This window comes from Mizuhopecten yessoensis, unplaced genomic scaffold (assembly GCF_002113885.1).
Source record: "Mizuhopecten yessoensis strain PY_sf001 unplaced genomic scaffold, ASM211388v2 scaffold10635, whole genome shotgun sequence".
Classification (NCBI taxonomy): domain Eukaryota; kingdom Metazoa; phylum Mollusca; class Bivalvia; order Pectinida; family Pectinidae; genus Mizuhopecten; species Mizuhopecten yessoensis.
The window spans coordinates 876,743-892,708 of NW_018408645.1; the positions used below are offsets into that span (position 1 = coordinate 876,743).

A 15,966-nucleotide genomic window follows, 5' to 3' on the forward strand; every position below is an offset into this window, starting at 1 on the left:
AAAAATAACAACACTTTGTCAGGACCATGAGGCGATCATTCCTACCAACTTTCAGTTCAATCGGTCCAGCAGAACTTGACTTTAAGTTTGAAATAGGTTTTCAAAATGGCGGCCGTGGCGGCCATATTGGATTTCTGATCGACCCGAAAAATAACAACACTTTGTCAGGACCATGAGGCGATCATTCCTACCAACTTTCAGTTCAATCGGTCCAGCAGAACTTGACTTTAAGTTTGAAATAGGTTTTCAAAATGGCGGCCGTGGCGGCCATATTGGATTTCTGATCGACCCGAAAAATAACAACACTTTGTCAGGACCATGAGGCGATCATTCCTACCAACTTTCAGTTCAATCGGCCCAGCAGAACTTGACTTTAAGTTTGAAATGTAAAATGTTAACGGACGACGGACGACGACGGACGAAAACGGATAGCAATAGGTCACTTGAGCTAAAGCTCAGGTGACCTAACAAAATGTAATTCACATAATAAACCTTTTACAGGGCAATTTCTATGAACACAATAAATAATGCACCACTACAACTAGTCGGGTACTGGAGATAAAGGGCTTTTTCAAAGACAATTTCTAAACAAAACAAGAGGCCCATGGGCCTAAACGGTCACCTGAGTCTACAGTATTTATTTTTGTTGTTGAAATATGTACCAATTTGAGTAAAATAGTATAATATTAACTCAACTTTGTCAGGACCATGAGCTGATCATTCCTAGACCAATTTTAAGTGAGATCGGCCTATTAGAACTTAGTAGCAAAATAGCGGCCATGGCAGCCAAATTGTATTTCTGATTGACCCGAAAAATAACAACACTTTGTCAGGACCATGAGGCGATCATTCCTACCAACTTTCAGTTCAATCGGTCCAGCAGAACTTGACTTTAAGTTTGAAATAGGTTTTCAAAATGGCGGCCGTGGCGGCCATATTGGATTTCTGATCGACCCGAAAAATAACAACACTTTGTCAGGACCATGAGGCGATCATTCCTACCAACTTTCAGTTCAATCGGTCCAGCAGAACTTGACTTTAAGTTTGAAATAGGTTTTCAAAATGGCGGCCGTGGCGGCCATATTGGATTTCTGATCGACCCGAAAAATAACAACACTTTGTCAGGACCATGAGGCGATCATTCCTACCAACTTTCAGTTCAATCGGTCCAGCAGAACTTGACTTTAAGTTTGAAATAGGTTTTCAAAATGGCGGCCGTGGCGGCCATATTGGATTTCTGATCGACCCGAAAAATAACAACACTTTGTCAGGACCATGAGGCGATCATTCCTACCAACTTTCAGTTCAATCGGTCCAGCAGAACTTGACTTTAAGTTTGAAATAGGTTTTCAAAATGGCGGCCGTGGCGGCCATATTGGATTTCTGATCGACCCGAAAAATAACAACACTTTGTCAGGACCATGAGGCGATCATTCCTACCAACTTTCAGTTCAATCGGTCCAGCAGAACTTGACTTTAAGTTTGAAATAGGTTTTCAAAATGGCGGCCGTGGCGGCCATATTGGATTTCTGATCGACCCGAAAAATAACAACACTTTGTCAGGACCATGAGGCGATCATTCCTACCAACTTTCAGTTCAATCGGTCCAGCAGAACTTGACTTTAAGTTTGAAATAGGTTTTCAAAATGGCGGCCGTGGCGGCCATATTGGATTTCTGATCGACCCGAAAAATAACAACACTTTGTCAGGACCATGAGGCGATCATTCCTACCAACTTTCAGTTCAATCGGTCCAGCAGAACTTGACTTTAAGTTTGAAATAGGTTTTCAAAATGGCGGCCGTGGCGGCCATATTGGATTTCTGATCGACCCAAAAAATAACAACACTTTGTCAGGACCATGAGGCGATCATTCCTACCAACTTTCAGTTCAATCGGTCCAGCAGAACTTGACTTTAAGTTTGAAATAGGTTTTCAAAATGGCGGCCGTGGCGGCCATATTGGATTTCTGATCGACCCGAAAAATAACAACACTTTGTCAGGACTATGAGGCGATCATTCCTACCAACTTTCAGTTCAATCGGCCCAGCAGAACTTGACTTTAAGTTTGAAATTTAAAATGTTAACGGACGACGGACGACGACGGACGAAAACGGATAGCAATAGGTCACTTGAGCTAAAGCTCAGGTGACCTAAAAACCTCATGAAAATATCAAAACATTAAAATGCCCGGTGTTCTGCTTGAAATTGTATTTATAGTAAATGTGTTACGTAGTTGTTATGGTTAATGTCTAATAATAGGGAACAATAGGATACAATCTGACAACATTTGACTTATATGTACATGTATATACATTAAAAACGGTTTTACACTGCAGTGTGTAATTATGCATAAATCACATTTGACAATCACAAGGTACAGTGCATGGCTACTCAAGTCATATATTTCCCTTCAAAAAAGAACAATTAAATGGGCGGAGTGGGCCAGTACTTTCAGGGCTTAACCCTTTCACCTCTATGTAACTTAAGTAGACTCTACCATGCATTGATATGGACGAGTCCATTATGGACTACAGTGGTGAAAGGGTGAATCAATGAAGGTATCAACATATCAGACTGTATCACTGTCTGTTTCTAGCTATATTACACCCTATAGAATACACCACACAGAATAAGGAAGTTCAATACAGCTGTAATGAATTCTTATAGGATCTGAAGAGTTAATTGTGAATGATTTGATATTAGGCCTTCAATCTGTTCAGTATTATATTTCAAATTTCAAGGATCAATTTTCTAAAGGTTAAAAAAGGCAACAGATGCAATACTGTGGTTCTAGATTTATATTGAGTAAACCTGACCTATGTGTGAATATCAAAAAGAAAAATCAACCAAAGAAATATGAACAGATACATGTAGTATAATATAAAGTTTACTCAACTATTGTAGCATGTACTATCACATTGAATACCTTACCCAAGTAGTTTTGAAGGTTTTATTAATCTAGTAGTCCTGCGGTTAGAATCTAGTCCATTTAAGAATCTAGTCATTCTTTGAAAAGGACTCGAAGCTCTTACTCAAACCTGAAGTTAGACCGATTGATTTTCCGGCATTAAAGAACATGTATCAAAGTATGATGAAATACTTTCAAAATGTTCCTTTATTAATGAAGGCTAAATAACATCTGTTCTCTTTGATACATGTGCTGTGGATGCTGAGAATTCACAAAATACAAAAGCTTAGTAAAAGTCCTGTCTATGAAACATTTTTGTCTAAAGACAATATCAAATCTTCTTAACCCATTGTCTATGCTGTATAAAATGTAAAAATTGGATACAGTGGTCTAGGAATACTGTTCAGATTTTATAAGATGGGATTTATAGTAGGCAATTCACCATTGCAGAAGATTCGTTTAGAGGTGTATGAAGCGACAGAGCAAACTATGTAGCCGCAGGATTACCAAGTTAATAGTTTAATGGTGTTACCTAAACTCACCTGTGTAAGTTACCTAATTTACCTTAACTACAGTCAATGAATTGAAAATTTGCCTGATAGTTTGAAGTGCTGATAATCAGAGTCAATTCAAATTCTGTTGATTCAGACATTACCATTTCTGTACACAAATGTGATCAAAGTAACTGCAGTTAAGATTGGTTTACTTATCAACATTTCGCCAAATGTCATGATGATCTCACTTAGGCTGTATTCAGCAGAACTTTATTTCACTTGGTCAACCATGTTACTAAACAATGAACTGTTTAAAAAGAAATAAACAGAATTTAACGATAAATTGGTCGAAAAATTTGATCAGGTAATTTATTAACCATTAATACGCAACTTCATATAAATGACCTAGATCAACAATTTTCCATCATTTGTTAACCGTGCACAATAAATAATCCCAGTTGTTATCCCCATCTAAGGCTACGATTTTTCTACATTGTACGGTTCCAGTAGATTTTCGGAAAATTCTGTTATCTTTGTTGCTCCTCTAACTTCCTCGTCCAGTAAAGGTAACTTTGTCACGTTGAAGTCCTCGTACAGATCTGCAATCTGAAAAATCGGACACACTTACTCTATATTTCATCAGTATCAGAAGTGAGTATGTTATATAATGCATATTTTTTTCCTTTTTTTACCTGTTTTTTTCATACCAGTACAATATATATCCCACGTGACATAAACACTATAAACTCGTCTGCTGGATAACCGAACTACTCGGTAGTGAAGGGGACGTAAAACCAATCAATCAATCAATCAATCAATCAAACACTATAAACCTGGTCTTCTTTAGGATGTTGAACACAGTCAGACCATTGTTGGTAATGAAAGAGAACAGACCTAGTGGCCTTATTTCTTTGTAAGGTTTGATAAACACTTCAATTTCAAGTCCTATGTTAATAGTTCTGCCAATGACTGCCCCTGATAAATCTTACATTTAAAAGCAGAGGAAACAGAAGCTCCTCCTACATGAAACTGCCACGATCTATCAAAATTTATTTTTGTATACAATATTCCATTGGGTCTTAATGCTGTGTTTAATACAAAGATATCATGTGATATTCATATTTTACCTATTTTCACCTGTAATTACCTGGTCTAAATACTTGGCTTGTATTTTGTGTCTAGACTTGCACATTTTGCACGGTTCTGTCCCCTTCTTTAGAAATAAGAGTTGATTGACCACAACATTGTGAGTGTCTATACCATATCGCGTCAATTCTTGTACCAGTCTTTCTGTTTCGTACAGTGACAGGAATTCTGCTATACAAACACACACAAATGTTGTTTCATCCTGGAAAGGAAAGTAATAACTTTTGTAAAAAAAATGAACAAAAAAAATGAACAAATACAAAATACACAAAAAATTACACAATAACACAAGATTGGATGGTATCACCAGACTTTAAAGAAGCCATTAGTCCTTGGCTAGGGACTAATAAAATCCATTCTTTCAAGTGACTTTTAAGCCACTTGCTCTGATGAATGTTTGAAGCCATTTGCCCTAATGACTTTGAAAAGCCTTGGGAATTAGAAAATATCACCTGCTCTAGTGATTGTTCAAAGCCACTAGTTGCCCTAGTTGTTGTGAAAAGCCATAGTTACTGATAAAACCCACTTTCACTGTTGATTGATTAAAGCCACTAGCCCAAGTGATTGTTTAAATCAAACTGCCTGAATAAACCATCAGTACAAACCATAAGATTGGCTCTGAAGCAAAACATCAAGGCATGTTAAACACATATACATGGTATCATTGAAGCAGGGACACATGAATTAATTAGAACGTAAGATTCTGATAAGATGATGAAAGGATGTGTATAGGCATTGATTACTCACTGCGTTTTTGAACTGGGCGTTGACATGTCTGATCGTGGTTAGCATGTCCTGTAGTTTGGTGGACATGTCGTCTGCGTTCATGTCCTGCATCCCCATCATACCTGCCATCTGTTAAACAAGGGAGACAACCATGACACAATTGTAGGCATAGATTTCTTATTTTAGAATGACCAGCATGTTTCCGAGATGTGAAAGGATGTGACAATCAGTCATCTGAATGTTGTCTAACTATAGACTGACGAGTGTCATAAGGAAACCTGACAGAGAAAGGTTGACAAAAATATACTAAATTGGTCAGAAATACAAAACGTATTTTTTTATATGCATTTTGAATATTTATAAAATAAGATTCCAAATGGATTTATGCTTTAGTCAGTATACACTCAACCTGTATTAAGAGACCACCCTGCGGAAGTGTTCTATTAACACAGGTGGTCTCTTAATAAAGGTTCAAATACCTCTGGTAATAATAAAATCACTACAATAAAGAACATTAGAAGTGGATTCTAAACATAGGTAGCCTCTTAATAGAGGTGGGCACATGTGTACGTTTGACTCTAATATATATAACAGATTTTAGTTATGTCCTGTAATATCCAAATGATAAAATAGCTCAAAACCACTTTGTTCTGCATGAAACTGATATTTCTGTCCTTGTCTTATCTGGACATATTATCTAATCTAACTATGTCAATAAAGACAGGTTCTGGTGTACAACAAGTTTTATGATCTGTTTCTCACCTGTGATATAAATGGTCCCACTTGGTTTTTTAGTCGGAGAATCTTGCCGAGTCCCTTCTCTATGACGGAGGGAAACGAGAGAAGGCGCAGTGTGTGACCAGTGGGGGCAGTGTCAAACACCACACACGAAAAGTTCATTCCGTTCACCAGTCTAAAAACAGGAGGTTATTTTTATACAGTGTCTAGTCTGATCCAAGATATCCATACCTATTGCATATATTTATCTCGAAGTTTGATCCAAGATCACATTTCTCCGGCCTCTATGTAAGACGAGTGTAAAAGGATACAGTACGGGTGGTAAGGATGTTAATAAAGTAATTTGGGGTTTGTTGTATAATATTTACAAACATTCTGAATATGAAGGTCATATGATTACAAGAATACCAGGGTGATACATGTTCTATGGAAGTGATAATAACAGAGAAAAGAAGTATTCTTTGTTCTGCTATGGGGCTACATGTAAACGCTCATTTAATGTACGTTTATCATATGAAACAAACAAAACAAGAGGCCCATGGGCCTTAACGGTCACCTGATATATTTATACAGAGAGTTGATTTTGTTTTTAACACGAACAGAAATATTATTCAAAGTGACAAAAAACAATAAAACCACCTTATTCAATATCTAGCATGCAGATTTAAGACTGAAAAGTATTTGAAACTAGCACCTCTGATTCTAAACAAGGAAAAAGAAATTTTATTTTAGCACACAGACTCCGTGGGGCCACACCCTACAGCCCTTTTCAAAGTATCAAACTGTCAACTTAGGGTTATGATTCCAATCAAGTTATCAACATGTAATATTCAAAGTATCATTTGCCATTATAAACCATAACAAAGTTTGCCCCCCTCCTTCCCCAGGGGTAAACGTGAGACCCTAGGGTAATAAGATTCACAATTATGGTAGAGCACCTAAAAACCCTTCCATCTATGAAGAGTATTTGATTCTACCATATCTGGTCTTGAGAAGAGGATTTTGAAATTTCAGTCAATTAGACCCTTTTTAGCCCCAATCATCAGCCCCTGGGGGTCAGTCAGGGCTGATATGTGCATACCATCAAACTGCTATCCAATACTGATAATGATAACCCAAATTGAATTACTTCCAATGGCAATTAAACAAATGTTAGTCCTAAATGTGATTTCCCTATGTAAACTGTAGTAAAGTTTACCCCCTCCCCAGGGGGAAACGTGAGACCCCAGGGGCATGAAATTCACAATTTTGGTAAAGCACCTTAAGACCCTTCTATCTATGAAGAGTATTTGATTCTACCATATCTGGGTCTTGAGAAGAAGATTTTTGAAATTTCACTCAATTCGACCCTTTTTTGCCCCACCCCTTAGGCCCCTGGGGGCTGGGGACCATATAATTCACAATTTTAGTTGACCTTTGGCCATGGTAGGTTTCTGCAAAATTTCATTGAAATTGGTTCAGGGGTTTTGGAGAAGAAGTCGAAAATGTAAATTGTTTACGGACGCACGACGGACAAAAGGCGATCGCAAATAGGACCTAAAAAGCCTTTGTTCTACTTAAATCAAACGATCTCTTATTGCATATACAGAGACTGACTACAGAATAAATAGCTGTCCACATGTACAGGGTATCTGGGGTAGTCTGGTACTATATGTATAGGCATGTACAGGGTATCTGGAGTGGTCTGGTACTACATGTATAGGTATGCACAGGGTATCTGGGGTAGTCTGGTACTACATGTATAGGTATGCACAGGGTATCTGGGGAGGTACTACATGTATATGTATGCACAGGGTATCTGGGCTGCTACTACATATATATACACAGGGTATCTGGGGTGGTACTACATGTATAAGTATGCACAGGGTATCTGAGCTGGTACTACATGTATAGGCATGCACAGTGTATCTGGGGTGGTTCTACATGTAAAGGTATGCACAGGGTATCTGGTGTGGTAGTACATGTATAGATATTCACAGTGTATCTGGGGTGGTACTACATATATAAGTATGCACAGGGTATCTGAGCTGGTACTACATGTATAGGCGTGCACAGGGTATCTGGGCTGGTACTACATGTAAAGGTATACACAGGGTATCTGGGGTAGTACTACATGTATAAGTATGCACAGGTTATCTGGGGTGGTACTACATGTAAAGCTATGCACAGGGTATCTGGGGTGGGACTACATGTATAAGTATGCACAGGTTATCTGGGGTGGTACTACATGTTTAGGCATGTACAGGGTATCTGTGGGAGTCTGGTACTATATGTATAGGTATTCACAGGGTATCTGGGGTAGTCTGGTACTCCATGTATAGGTATGCACAGGGTACCTGGGGTAGTCTGGTACTACATGTATAGTTATGCACAGGGTATCTGGGGAGGTACTACACGTATATGTATGCACAGGGTATCGGGGCTGCTACTACATATATATACACAGGGTATCTGGGGTGGTCCTACATGTATAAGTATGCACAGGGGATCTGGGCTGGTACTACATGTATAGGTATGCACAGGGTATCTGGGGTGGTAGTACATGTATAGATATGCACAGGGTATCTGGGGTGGTACTACATGTAAAGGTATGCACAGGGTATCTGGGGTGGTACTACATGTATAAGTATGCACAGGGTATCTGGGCTGGTACTACATGTATAGGTATGCACAGGGTATCTGGGCTGGTACTACATGTATAGGCATGCACAGGGTATCTGGGGTGGTAGTACATGTATAGGCATGTACAGGGTATCTGGGGTAGTCTGGTACTATATGTATAGGTATGTACAGGGTATCTGGGGTGGTCTGGTGGTGGAGTGAACAGCATTCTCGCCTTTCACTGCAACAACTTGGTTAGATTCCCTGATTAGACTTAACAAGGTAAAGGGGTCACCTGCCCGTCCATGTAGGTTTTCTCTGACTTATCCGGTTTTCTCTCGCATTAAAACCACATGCATACTTTCATCTGGACCAGCAAGAGTGATATAAGTTGATACAATTTGTAAAGCAATTGTTATAAAATATATTAAGTTAAATTTCAGTTTAATGTACTGGGGTATCTAAGATGATTTTATAAGGTCATTGATTATTATGACAAACGAGACTGTTGAGCTTCAGACTGGATGTATCATCTGATTGTAGTAGCAGATCTACATTATATTGAGCAATCTGGTTGAAAATAAACAACAGTATATCTGAATGGGAACTCTTAATTCCTACATCCTTTCCAGTAATTAAAATGAAGCCATTTATCATATTTCAATAGATTGATTTTCTTACTTCATGACTTCAGCAAAACTCATAGCTTCATCAATTCCAGGAAAAGCACTCAGGAGTTCCCCAACCATGGCCTTTCCCATGTGCATAGCATCTGAAACAGTGACGAATAATTAATCTCAATTGAATTTGTAAGTTTATTTTTAAGCTGAAGTTTAGATATTTACCAAATTATATGTTGTGAATTGAATAGAATTATAATCTATACAATAGAGATGTTTGACTTTATATCCTGGTTGTCACCAATACAGTCTCTGGGACCATCCTACCTACAGATTAAGCTGATCATCACCAATACAGTCCCTGGTACCATCTTACCTACAGATTAAGCTGATTGTCACCAATACAGTCTCTGGGACCATCCTACCTACAGATTAAGTTTATTGTCGCCAATACAGTCTCTGGGACCATCCTACCTACAGATTAATCTGATCATCACCAATACAGTCCCTGGTACCATCTTACCTACAGATTAAGCTGATCGTCACCAATACAGTCTCTGGGACCACCCTACCTACAGATTAAGTTTATTGTCACCAATACAGTCTCTAGGACCACCCTATCTACAGATTAAGTTTATTGTCACCAATACAGTCTCTGGGACCACCCTACCTACAGATTAAGTTTATTGTCACCAATACAGTCTCTGGGACCATCCTACCTACAGATTAAGCTGATCGTCACCAATAGTCTCTGGGACCATCCTACCTACAGATTAAGCTGATCGTCACCAATAGTCTCTGGGACCATCCTTCCTACAGATTAAGCTGATCGTCACCAATGCAGTCTCTGGGACCATCCTACCTACAGATTAAGTTCTGAATCGACACCTTCTGACTTGTTTTGTTGACTCCAAAGCATACAGAAAATTACAACACCGTATATATCTACCTAATTGGGGTTTTATCTAGCGTTTGTCTTATTTTGTTAGTCTTTTGTAAGTTTATACTAGTGGTTCAACACTACAAAGTCCAAGGACATTTTAACATTGGGTATTACAAAAAATGTAGGTCGGACTGATGTTTTATTTTTCAAAATAGAGTCTATACTAGGTCATAAAAAGTACACTGCTGCCTGAGGCTGACAAAGAACCCCAGTCATCAGGATAGAACAACTGATTATATCACACTACTCAATTATTTATCACAGCAATTCAAAGAAAACAAACTTTCTTCTGATCTATGATTCAAGGGAGATAACCTACTCTGAGAAAATTAATAAAATATTATGTAAATCTTTTGAGATATAATCATCTCCAGAGAAAATCCTTTTAATGGTGCAATAGAACAAACCTACAGGAAATTCTTGGAAGGAGAACTAATGCCTTTTATGTTAATTTTACACTACTTGAGGTTAATTAATTATGTGTCTGACAGACATCAATATATCACACAAAGTACCGTAGTTGTCCCAGCAGGACCACACATTAAGTACATATTCTTTTTTAATCATAAATAGTTGTGTCAGATCATTTTTAAATGATATGTTTCTAGATAAATTGTTGTATCTTTCATTTCATGAGAAGAGAGACAATTGTGAAAATATCAATATATTTTAGATGATAGATCCTGATGCACTCATTTTATTCATACTTCTTCAACGGAAGAAAAACACCTTGATTTATATGAACAAAACAAGATTCAATATCAAAACAAAATAAAAATAGCAATGGCAGGCATCAAACAATCTGTAAAATGTTATCTCCCCTTGGATCAATGTTATCTCCCCTTATAAATATCATGAATAGTACCATAAACATTACAGAAAAATATGAAAACTGTTATTCATTTATACTATTTTGTTTTAATTAACTTTAAAACATACTGTCCCATAGGGAGAAAAAGGACATGATGTGTCAGTTTCCAAGCTTTATACTCCAATAACTCACCTGTTATTTCATATGTTGTTTCACTCAGAAAAGTAAACTGCTTAATTTCCTAATCTTTACATATTAATGACCAAACATTGTACTATCTATAGACTGCACTTGCATGCAGAGATCTTTTTCATTTGATGAAGATTTTTCTTTTATTTAAATAGAAATGTACTATCCATTCTCACCGAAGAATATATGTACATGTAGCTGCATGTGTCTGGTCTAGTAGATAGTTTAGTTAAACCGGTACCAAGTATGTCTTTTGTTTAATGGAGTGTTGCACTGTGTATGTATGATAAAATGTATTGCAATCAAACCTTGCTGCTCAAAATATTCATCAGGGAGCTCGGAGAATCCCAAGTTTGGATCTATTTCCTGAAAGAAATCAAAACATGATAAGATACTAAGACTCTTTGATAGTCAAATCCTTTCTATGTCATATTGCATTACATCATATTTAATACGTTGTTTGAAATGAGAACCTTTTAATATCACATTCTCTTGCAAGTTTCCCCAACATGTCATACTTTTAAAATACCAAACCTATAACATCAATGATGACTTTATTTTCTTGCCATGGCGCTGCAGATTTTCACACCTCAGATTAGATCAAACAAATGTTGAAGAGGTGCATCCATTGAAATAGCTTTGCTTTGTTATGACAAGGGATAACTGATATGTAGTTTTTCAATACACATTTTAACTTTATACTGAAATTGATCTATTTTCATGGAAAAAAGTGTTCTGCTAATGTCAAATGTCAGTTAACATCATTTTCTGCTTTTTATCACATACCTGTTGAATCTTGTTTTAGTAATACAAGCAATTTTCAGACCATGAAATACAACGTTCTGTATTGCACATGTGAGTGGAATAAGATCCCACCAGATATCATATCCTTCTGTACTACTACTGAATCTTTTAAATCTGCTCTCCTTTCACTGTACCCTCAAAATTAAATTTATGTACATGTATATATTATTTTGGCTTTCTTGGAATCGACTGAATCTCTTTCTCCCTCATGACATTATCTTCAACTTGTTGAAGTTGGTCATTAGCATTTAGAAGAAGAAGAAGTATTTACCTACTAGCCGGAACTACCTTTTATGGGAACCCCCCTTTTATGGTGAAAAAGTTCCTGGTATTTGCAAAAAACATCAAAGTTTAAAAAATCTTTGTATCGATCTCTAACAAACACGGAAGGTATGTGATAAAAGCAAGACCACACACTTGTGTTTTTCTAACGAATCAGAAAGCACTCATTTATTGCACGGACGTTATTGTTAGCTTGTGCGCGTAGCGCACTCGTGAAAATATATTTGTTTGCGCAATAAACTTGTGCTTTCTGATTCGTTAGAAAAACACAAGTGTGTGGTCTTACATATATATTACATTCCAATTAATATCATGTTCCTTTTATATCACATTGCACTTTATATCATGTTACCCTCTGACAAATGACACATGATATTAAGAGCTGTACTTTTTTATACATGTACCAGCAAATTATTTTAAAAAGTGTGATATTGATGACTATAAAGGTATTTTGTATACATATACTTGCAAAACAAACAAACTATTATATTTAAGCTAAATGCAGGCAAAAACAACCTACTTTTCATCTTCTTTGAGTCAGTTATTTTATTGATAGAAAGATTTACTGAAATTACTTCTGTTCTTGAATTGAAAGCAATTTAAAAAAAATAAAAAATTGTGAATTAGGGAAAAATATCTGTCTAATGTACTGTATGTTTAATACTATACCAAAATGTGTGATACATTGCAATTACTGTTAAGCTCTTACTTGGAAATCTTATGTACTTATAATGTCATATTAATCTAACAAATGAAGGCAAATCATTTGCCATCCTGATTTATGTACATGTTACAAAAAATACTCGCTGGATTTTAGGTCTTTTAACCAGAAATCTGGTACATTATGAATATTCATACAATGACAGACATCAATAACAAACATCTCTGTAGTACCCTCCAGGCCTATATCATTTAAGAGATATGCACTGCAGTCTGTTTTGTAGTTCAAACCATTAACAGTCATAGGAAATGTATTTATACAATCACTTAAACCGGTTTTAATTTCCTCCAATCTTGGTTACATATATGTGCTGTAAGAGGTTATCAGGAAAATGAAACTATGAAATGACATCAATGTGACCCCCAGGCTATTTCTCAGACACACATATGTACAGAATATATCACTCATCGCTTCCTGTGAGTGTAGGTGATTTATTCAGGAAGTAAAGATTCAATATGGTTTTCTATATTGGCCATGTTAACCTCCCTATTTCCCTTGTAGCAGGAGACAGACAGTTGGTGTATAATTTTCTGTTTTGACCACAGGTGGCTCGTTACAAAAATAGTCAGAAAGCCATATGGCTTAAGAGGTAAAATATCCAACCAACCCCTGCCCTCCTCCCCAATGAAATGTTATGACCACCAGAGAATGTCACTTTTTCCAACATGGAGCAGACTGAACAAACTAAAGCATTGTAATCCATACATGATCTTTCATCAAAATAGATAACTAGAACACTGACAGGTCTGCAAGGGCTCGCCATATACCTGACTGCCCCCCACCCCATCATGGTCTATTTCACCTTGACCTTAAAAATATTTCCCCTGTTGCACATTTACAATGCATGATCAAGTCAAATTCAAAGAGACAGACTTTTGGGACTTTTAGATTTCGAGAGAGGGACTGTACACCTCCCTGGCCTATTTTTAGTAACAGTGACCCTGACCTTAAAAATCTTGAAACCCTTATTACACATCAACAAATCACAGTGTAGCATCATGCCAAAATCAAATTTAAGAAAGATTAGTCTTTGGGATTCTGAGATAATTTCTCTGGAAACAAAAGTGTGGATGGACGGACAGAAAGACAGACAGACATGGTTGTTATTATTATTGGACACCTATAGCTACATCTTTGATGTGGGGCCATTAATAAACCAAATTTAAAAATTTGATAACACACATAGTTTATTTAAAAAGCATTTTGTAATATTCAAGTACTCTAGGTAGCCAGCAGGGAGATTGTAAGCAGGGACTATCTTGTTCACCTTCATTGCAATTTTAACTGTGATTATTTATCTATCTTTAACTTTGTGTTCTTTGTTAAGTCTGTATTTAATTGTGAATGTCTTGTATGTGGTTATGGTGTATATTGATGTTTGTGATCTTCACATTTTGCCAGTACCTGAAACAAATATCAAGATTAGTTTCATCATAAATTTGATCACCATTAGGTTATATGTGTAACAAAGGCATCTTACCATAGCATACAAGTTTGGGAAACTGCTGACCAGTGTTGGCACCTTGGAGAATTTCTGGTTGAAGGCATCAGAAATATTGTGAGCAGGATCAGTTGATATGATCAAGACTGTCTCCCTTACCTTGGCAAGTTGCACTGATAAAGAACAGCTGTAAACAAAACAGATGCTAAATATCAAACTATCATTTTTTTTTTGGTTATTTTCTGGGCCATTTGAGATTGTTTGGACCAATCACGTCATAAAGTACAGACAGAATACTTGGTTGCTTATGAATTTGTTAATTTTAAAGTTTCCAAAATAATTGAATTAGATATCAACACAAGCTGGTAACCTCTCTACTGGATTGTACATTACCTCCCTTTGAACTAATTTTCAAATTTCTTTAGACCAATTTGCATGAATTTTGAAATTTTGTCTAAAGAAATTTTCAAAGATTTTTATGTTTTAAAGCAAAAATAACCTTAAATGATCTTCCTTATACAGAGGTTGGTAAGCATTTAAAATTACCTAGTCTGGAATGTCGATGGAAATAGTTACATTGTTTTCCAGTGTAAATGTGTCCAAAGCCTAGAAATCTAGATATAGTGTACTTTATTTAACGGTTCATTTAGCATAATTAATAAGCGTAAATACAGTCTTTTAACATCCTTGAATAGGACGTTAAACAAAATTAAAGCAAACCAAATTTTAGAGAAGCCAGAGATATTTTAATCTTATCAACAATGTACTTGTGATATATATATATATATAATAATATGTGCCCCTCTCTGTCAAGATTTAAGAAACAACTGAAAAATGTACCTTTTTGCCACTTATTAATTGTTCAACATTTATTGTTGTTCTTGCTTAAATCTTTGTATAAATATTCTTTTATCAGTTATTGGACCTAATTATAGGGTCTGTTGAATATTGAAATAAATAAATCACGTTCCGACGTATATTTCTTTAAGATAGTTTATCTTGAAGTTTCAATTATTTTTTTGTAGCAGTTTTTTTTTTCTATAAATACATATAATAGTGATACTCATGGTTAGGAATTGATGCCTCAAGATCATATGGTTATTTTTAGCATTATTTTGTGCAAATTATTATTATAATATAAGTTTCAGTACTGACACCTGAGATTGAAGATTTACAGATGAGCAGCTAACTGTATGTGGCAAATAATTTCTATAGTCCAATGAGCTCTCTTATACTGTAGAATTCCGACCATACTGTGTACTGTTGTAACGCATGATCATGTGCCTTGTTAGTCGCTGCTAGTGATACAGCTCAGAAAAAAATTAACTTAAGTTTACATTAATTTCCTCAGACAATTCACACAATTACCTTGTTGTTGTTTTTCCAACACCTCCTTTCCCACCGACAAATATCCATTTCAAACTCGTCTGGTCCACAATATTCTTCAGAGAAGGTTCCAATTCCACATCAACATCATTGGAAGCCGCCATCGTGAATTATTCGGAACACCTTGGAAGTTTCCTATAACTAAACATAAGCGA

General features: G+C 36.4%; 1 protein-coding gene across 1 annotated transcript; it reads right to left on the reverse strand.

Moving 5' to 3' along the window:
- Positions 1-2,146: 2,146 nt before the first annotated feature.
- Positions 2,147-15,933, reverse strand: LOC110461542 (ATPase ASNA1 homolog). Its single transcript, XM_021515055.1, has 8 exons — positions 15,794-15,933; positions 14,465-14,612; positions 11,486-11,543; positions 9,296-9,386; positions 6,038-6,188; positions 5,297-5,404; positions 4,551-4,751; positions 2,147-4,009 (listed from the first exon to the last, which is right to left on the reverse strand). The coding sequence occupies exons 1-8, from the start codon at positions 15,913-15,915 to the stop codon at positions 3,881-3,883; spliced, it is 1,008 nt and encodes a 335-aa protein (XP_021370730.1). The 5' UTR covers positions 15,916-15,933; the 3' UTR covers positions 2,147-3,880.
- Positions 15,934-15,966: the final 33 nt, after the last annotated feature.